At 31.2% G+C, this 8,620-nt stretch overlaps 1 protein-coding gene across 1 annotated transcript; it reads right to left on the bottom strand.

Annotated features, from left to right (window-relative positions):
- Positions 1–2,475: 2,475 nt before the first annotated feature.
- Positions 2,476–5,144, bottom strand: LOC117107606 (eukaryotic translation elongation factor 1 epsilon-1-like; the record flags this gene model as incomplete). Its single annotated transcript, XM_033249310.1, has 4 exons — positions 2,476–2,590; positions 3,196–3,255; positions 4,206–4,301; positions 4,950–5,144. Coding segments are annotated over 4 exons (429 nt in total), but the record flags the coding sequence as incomplete, so codon positions are not given.
- Positions 5,145–8,620: the final 3,476 nt, after the last annotated feature.

Below are 8,620 nucleotides of genomic sequence, written 5' to 3' on the forward strand. Positions count from 1 at the left end.
AATTAAAAATAATTTGCGTTCTGTTATGACAAATGCTCATTTAGATAGCCTCATGATGGTTGGATTTCCTAATTTTAAATGTTAAGAAAACAAAAGAGATTATTTATGATTTTAGTCGAAACCAATCTACACATGATCCGGTAACTATTAATGGTGAATGCGTGGAAAGAGTTCATGAATATTGCTATCTTGGAATTACAATTGACGATAAATTAAGCTGGAATGCACACGCTGATAAACTGGCCAGTAAGGCAACTGTAAGGTTGTATTTTCTCCGAAAGTTAAGAAGCTTGTTTTTAAATAAATCAATTTTATTACTTTTTATAGATCGGTTATACAGAGTATACTTAATTTTTGTTTAATATGCACTTTTGGAAATTTTAGTAAAGAACATAAGAACAAGTTTGAGAGAGTAAGACGGTCAGCAGAACGGTGCATTGGTTGTGATATCACTACGATCAATGCTCTATATGAGGAGAATGTTAGGAAAAAGCTTTATTTAATTATGTTGGACGAATCCCACCCTTTACATAATCACTATGTATTTATGCGTTCTGGTCTGAGATTACGAGCTCCTCGTTCGACATATAACAAACACAATTTTTCATTTGTAATGAACTCAATTAGATTATATAATAAATATGCATCAAGATAATTTGATGATGGTTGTAGTAGTAATAAAAAATATAATAAAACATTCATATAGAGCATTGATCGTAATGATAATGATTGTAATAATGATTATAATTGTGATAATAATTGTTAATAAGAATAATATTTTATGTATTTTCATGTATTTTATATATGTTTTTTTTATTGATTTTTACTATGTACAGTACGGTATTTTGTATGTAAATACGCCATGGAAAACGAATTTCCAACATGTTTTAATGTTTGGACAAATAAAAGTTTATCTTATCTTATTTTATTACATCGTGATAGGTGAAGCAACCTCGACCATGAAAGCGTGGTTGATAGATTTCATGCAAAATTAGATGGTTACATTGCATACCCTTTGTTTCTTGCTTCAATCGAAATGTTTTGGTTTTGGAAGCTGATTAGAAAGCATAGCCTACGTGATGTCATATTATAGTAACTCGATGCCTATCAAGTAAGTAATAAAAATTCGCCATAATTCATCAAATATCCGTTGGCCTAGGCAGCCCCCTGTCCCCCACTCAAGTGAGACTCGATTCGCTCCACTAGCCCCACCGTCGGGCAGGTCCTGGCGCCACCACTGCAGTTTCCATAGAATCGCTCACCCTATCGGATCGGCGACTGTCATCTTTGCCTATTGCCTTGCAAACGAATCCGGGTGCCTTCCCGATTGCGTCAGGACATGATTAATAATTAATAAATATCTTCTCCCCCTGGGGGTTTGGTGCATGCTATTGCCCTTTTGCGGTTCAGTGATTCCCCCCTCCACCTTGCCTTCCTTTTTGGTCCCTGTGCAATTTATTCAATGTATTTTTCTATATTGTAATTTTTTTCTGATGTTTGTGATTTTCTCATTTATGTTTCTTGATATTTTTATGACAATCCTTAATTACAGTTATAATAATGATAATAAATAATAATGAAAATAATATTGATTATAATATTCTTAATTGTAACGATAATGATTATGTTTTGACCTTGGTGCAATCTTTTTTCTCTTTTTGATGTTTTTGTTATGATGTCCTTTTAGATTTGTATTACTTTTCTTAACTATAATAATAATGATAATTATAATAATTATAATAATAATGACAAATTTCGATCTTTGTGCAATCCTTTTTTCTCTTTTGATCTGCTTGTTATGATGTTTTTTGATCTTTTTTTATTGGTATTCATAACTAAATAAATTAATAGTAATAATAACAATAATATAATTATCACCTCTATTTATTGGACACTTTGCCTGGCTGCAAATCGAAGGAAATATATGTTTTAACACTACGGCTAATTCCTACTCAGGGGACACCCCTATTGAGGAGAAACTTTCTTGGTTACGAAGGTGTCCACTTAGGGGTTCTATTGTAATTAAAATACAGAGGCCCCATTGAGGGCGCTATTCAACTTTAAAGGCACAGTATTTACTGTAAAAAATACCAACTTGCCAAGCATGAGATAAATTGAAACGACAAAATATTAGTAACACAATTTGCATTCTTTATTATAATAATGAACACGGCATATGTTAGCAAAAAATATTTGAAAGTAATCAACAAAAATAATATAGGCTATAATATAGGCTATATAAAGCCCTTTCCAGACTATTAAAAAGTTATTTGACAAAAACATGTGGCAAGCCTAAATAAGGTCATGATGACATCACAAAATATAGGCACATTCATGACTATATATAGGCAAACAACATTTTTTTCAATGAAAATGTTATATTATAATCTGGTAAGAAATGTATAGATTCATACACCATTATTATTATAAAGTACAGATATACATAGTATATTACTGTATGTTCTTTTACAATACTAATACAGTACATATTAATCCCTCGACGTTCTATTTGTTACACTGCTGGGTACAGAGACTGCGACTGGAATGGAATACTTGGCAAGTCTGACTTGTATTGTGGTTGACATTGGATCTGTAGGCAAACCAAAAAACACAATAAAAAAAACTGATTATAAATCCTTTTTACAATCAAAACATTATGAAATGAAACACTTTGTTGACTCCTTTTTGTATAAATTTAATGAGTAGTTCGGCCAACTTTACAGATAATCCCAGAAAAATAAAATAGTGGCTTTGAATTAGGCATGCAGTACTGAAAACTCTTCTTTTGATTGAAAAGATGTTTCCTGAACACAGTTTAATACAGTATATAGTATCTTAAATTTATTTATTTATTTGTAACATTTCACTTTTGTATCAGTAGCCCTTACAGTCAGTGGTGCTAAAATAATTTATAATAAATAAATAACTTATTTTTTAAACTTGGTTAACATTATTTTTACAAGTTGGGAAATAATCCCTTAATGAGAAAATCCACAGGAGTATTTATAAACTTCGCCCCTATTCAGAGCACTTAAAAATAGTTGAAAAGTATTGTGTTAAAAAGGAAACCATACGTAACAGAACCTGCAAGAAAAACATTTAACATCTATTATTATCCTTCTAGAGAGACTACAACGACAATAATATACAATAAACAACAATAAATAATAACAATAGCAAGTTGTTTCTACTTACAAAATGAAACCATCTTGATACATGATTATATTTCTCCTTTTCTTGGTAGGTAAGATGACTCTATAAAGGAAATTGACGAAAATTTGTTGTAATTCCAACTCAATTCTATAATGATAGGAAGCAGGTTTACATGTTTTCCTTCTACCTAAAACTCACTTAATCATGGAAAACAAACACATACATCAGTAAATCATCTTAACAAAGCTTTCAAGAACACCTAACTTTAAGAACACACAATAGCATAAATGGGCCATACAAAATAAGCAGGTCCAACCTGCTCCCTGCAACTTCTGAAGGTTAAGATGATATTCATTGTTCACTACTGTCTCATTACAATCTCAAGTCATCTTGAATACTGAATAGATACAACCAAGAGGGCAGCAAACATACAATTTTAGTAATGCCTGCACAGTCAATCAAGAAATAGGCTCCCAGAGAGAGCACTTGTCAAGTAACTGCTTAATAGAGTTTTTTTTTTTTTTTTTTTTTTTTTTTTTTTTTTTTTTTCTACTTTTTTTTTTTTACTTCTTTTAACTAACAAGCATTTCACGCTTTTTGTGTGGGCAATTCACATGAATGAATACTTGTATGAGTAACAGATTGTTGACTTTTTAGTTCTGTCTAGGACAGGCCTAGGCATGGCATTATGTTTCATAGGCTTAACTTTGGAAGACTGTTCATTTCTATCTTAGCTTATGACGCATCCCATCATTCCTCCAAACGGATTTACTCCTACAACTTACTGGTGAGATGATAGAAAGGTGTCTACTTGCCTACAAGTATGCAGTAGACACAAAGAGGGCATAGTTAATGCCCTAATTTGTTGTCTTAAAAATGTGTATTTTCGTATATATTGGTAATTGTAATGGTTGGGTACTTTATGCAAATAAACATAATAATCAAATCTATTCTAGTAATATTTAGTATCAGACCCTCTAAAAAAAATTAGATTTATTATTATTAGATTTATATGGCAAAAATGGTGTATATACTGTAGAGCTTATGCTTACCATAATAGAATGGAGTCCATGGTAAATACAGAGGTCGGCAATAGTAAGACAGTTACCAACAAAATATGTATTATTAGATAAGTAGGCATTCAATTCCTGCAAGAGAAATTATATTAATAAATAAATAACGAGTATACTTAACAGCGTATAAAAGTGCAGTATTTAGAGAGCAGAATAGCGCACTCAGTTTGTTTAAGCTGGAGGTACCCAATGTGTGCACTGGATGAAGAAGATCTTTGTGTTTCTCTTTCTAATTCATCTGGCTTTTTTCCCTATATTGTCTGTCGATTAACGTAAATCACCGATTTCATGTACAACATAGCTCATGACCATGTTAATTGGCAGTGCTTATTTAGCCGGTAGTATGCCTATAGAGTACCAGTCATGTCGTCACCATGCCAGACGGCGCTCTCTGTTGTCAACAGACGCTGGTTACGTAACATCTATTTTTGTGATGGTTAGTTAGGAAGGATGCACTCAAACACTAACTTTAAAGGATAGAGAAATTTGAATTTAGCTAGCAGAATATTGTAAAAAATACTGTTTATGGCACATGGCCAGAAATAGCACTCTGACACAAACATTGTAAGTGAAATTATTTTTTTTTTTGTGCCAATTTTTAATTAATTTCCCCCGAAACTTTGGAAGGGCCTGGCTATCTGCCACGTCCCAAACCACACCTTGAAACCCTCTATGAAAATGATAACTGAGTCGTCATGATTGGGTGCCAGTGGTTTATCTTACTTTTAAAATTAAGTAAACATCTTTTTCATTCTCGCATCTATCCACTTCTGTTACTCTATATTCCAACCATTGTCTAATGCTAGCCTTATCCTCTGGACTTCTATACTCTTCCTGAGATGCGTCTTTCTGTGCAAGATACTGCAATATGGTACTCAGTCCATTCAGAGTTGTGCCATTGTCATGTAGAGCTGGTGCCTAAAAAATAGCAAAAAGAACACTGTACTACATAAATGTATACACATACTGTACTGCATAATTATTTATATAGTAAGTATGTTTATGTGTGTTGACATGTGTACATTTTTGACTTGATTATTGTCTATTTGCTGTAGGCCTACAACCATGTTATAGATTTGGTATCAATTTTTATACTTTTTATTGTTCATGTCTTTATTTTCTCGTTTTTACATGATTATTTGGTCTATATAATAATAATAATAATAATAATAATAATAATAATAATAATAATAATAATAATAATAATAATAATAATAATAATGATAGACTAATATAGTGAATATTGTTAAGCCCTCTATGCACTTCACATTATCATATTACCCCAGTCATTGGATCAAATCTGGGGAGTATTTCATAACATTGCAGCACCTACATCAGTGCATTTTGACATTTAACCCTACCAGCTACCCACTTATACTCCTGGGTGGAGAGAAGCAATGCAGATAAAGTGCCTTGCCTAAGGACACAAGTGAAATGCAGGGATTGAAGCCCCGACCTCGAGGTTGGGACACCAAACCATTCCCGCTGCGCCAAACCACTTCCACAAAAATAAAAATCTGGCACCAGACAGTTAGGATTCCCAGGCTCATACCATGGGGACTCTCTGTGAGTGCCAAAGTTCTAGGATGTACGTACAGGTAGCTAGAAATTAACTGCATGCATGTTTTCGAGTGATGTTTCATGAAATTAACTTCCTTATACATATTTAATTATTACAGGCTTTTAGAAGTTTTAGACCTATTCTACAATCAATATAATAATATAGACCAAATTACTGTTCTTTTAAATGAAAATAATATTGATATACTCTGTCCTACTGAAACATGGCTAAATAAGGATATTACTAATAATGAACTTAATGTTAATGGTTTCACTATTTGTAGAATTGATAGACAACACAAAGAGGGGGTGGTATCCTTTGTTATGTTAATGATAGCATTGTACATAAACAAGTTTCTTTGTTTCAGGTTAATAATGTTGAAAGCCTTTGGATTGAATTCCACTTTCCACATAATAAACCATTTGTTATTGGAACTGTTTATAGGCCCCCTAGTGCAAAGGTAGACTATCTTGAAAACCTTGATAATTTAGTACAATCTTACTCATCCTACTATAATGATTTGTTAGTTATGGGTGATTTAAACCTTGACATTAAGAAAAAATGTAACTTAACAAAAATTAAAAAACTTTCTAATAATAGTGGTCTTTCTCAACTAATAAACCAACCAACAAGAATCACAAATTCTACTCAAACAATTTTAGATTTAATATTTGTCTCTAACGAAGATAAATATACACATTCTGGCACTAGAAGTATTGGTATTAGTGACCATTCATTAATATATATTCTTCGAAAAAACAAAAAACTTAAAAGTGACCCAAAAACTATTAAAATCCGATCTTTTAAAAATTTCAATGAACATAAATTTACTGAAACAATTAGAAACGTAAACTGGAACCTAGTACTACAAACAAATGATGTAGATGAAACAGTTGAAATCTGGAATAATCTATTTACAGAAGCATGCAACTTGCATGCTCCTTTCAAAATAAAACGCATTAAGGGTTTTATGCCTGATTGGATTACACCAGAATTTATTAAACTTACTAAGGACAGAGATTACTACTTTTCTAGGGCTCATAAAACAAATAATACCATTGATTGGGTAAAAGCTAAAGAACTAAGAAATAAAGCAAACAATATGAATCGGTATCTTAAAAAAACATATTGCTCAAAAGCTATTAATGAAAGTGTTAATAAACCCAAACAAATTTGGAAAACTATAAAAAATATTACTGGTAATGATAAAAAACAATCAGTAAATTCTCTTATAACTGGAAATGAAATTATCTCCGATGAATTTGAAATAGCCAACAAATTTAACTCATATTTCTCTTCCATAGGTGAATCATTAGCTCAAAACATTAATAATAATCTTTCTCACAATTCTAACAATACTAATAACCTACACTTAAATAATCAATTTAATTTTGAATTAATTTTACCTGAAGAAGTTTTTGATCAAATTAATTCATTGTCAAATAACAAAGCTTCTGGTATTGATGAGCTTGATCTAAAATTAATTAAGATTGCTTCTCCCATTATTTGTTATCCTATTGCTCATATAATAAATTTATCTTTAAGTACAGCAACTTTCCCATCAGCATGGAAAATAGCCAAAGTTACACCAATATTTAAAAGTGGTGATAGATCGAACACTGAAAATTATAGACCAATCTCTGTCCTACCTATATTATCTAAAATCATTGAAAGATTTGTATATAATCAACTTTATCATTATTTAACACATAATGATATAATCACCAATTGTCAATCAGGTTTTAGACCATTTCATTCTACTAACACTGCACTTATTGATGTTTCTGAACACATTCTTAACAATCTTAACAATGGCAAAGTAACAGCTGCTATCTTCTTAGATTTGAAAAAGGCTTTCGACACGGTTAACCATACTATTTTAATTAGAAAACTTAAACAATATGGAATCAGAGGCACTACATTAAACTGGTTTTCATCATATCTCTCAGGAAGATCTCAGGTAGTTAAAATTAAATCAAAATTATCAGATCCTAAAAATATCACTATTGGTGTCCCTCAAGGGTCAATTCTTGGCCCCCTTCTTTTTATTATATATATATAAATTCCTTGCCTGAAATTATCACTCCCGATTCAAAATGTGCAATTTTTGCAGATGATACTAATGATCTTTGTTCTGCTTTTGATCCAAATGAATTGCAATCTATCATTGACAAAAATGTAGCCAACATATCCAAATGGTTTAATATAAATAAATTAACCATTAATGCTAACAAAACCAAATTTATGATATTTAGTTCAAAATCTAATCTCTCAAAATTTTCAAATATTTCTTTATCAATAAATGGTAACATTATTGATAGAGTTAATAGTTTTAAATACTTAGGAATTACCTTTGATTCTCTTTTTACATGGAATAAGCATATTGAAAATTTTTGTACCAAAATTTCACAACGTATTGGTGTTATTCGTAGATTAAGATATTTTTTGCCTAATTTTTCACTTAGACTTATAGCAAATTCTTTAGTATTGCCTTATTTTAATTATTGTAGTCCAGTATGGTCAAATTGCTCAGTTGCACATCTTAATTCACTCCAGGTATTACTAAATAGACTGGCCAGAATTATTTTGTACGCTGATATAAGAACGCCTGTTTATGATCTTATGGAATCACTAAATTGGAAGTTTGTGGACAAACAATGGGAATATAATATTCTTGTAATGACATTTAAATGCTTATCAGGAACTGTTCCAGCATACTTAACACATTTTTACGAATTAATCGATGAATATCATAACATAAATACAAGAAGCAAATCAAAAAACACTTTGATCTCACCAAAATGGCAGAATGATTTTGGAAAAAGAACATTTA

The sequence above is a fragment of the Anneissia japonica genome, unplaced genomic scaffold (assembly GCF_011630105.1).
Source record: "Anneissia japonica isolate Jap-2015-1 unplaced genomic scaffold, ASM1163010v1 scaffold81989_len9544_cov103, whole genome shotgun sequence".
Taxonomy (NCBI): domain Eukaryota; kingdom Metazoa; phylum Echinodermata; class Crinoidea; order Comatulida; family Comatulidae; genus Anneissia; species Anneissia japonica.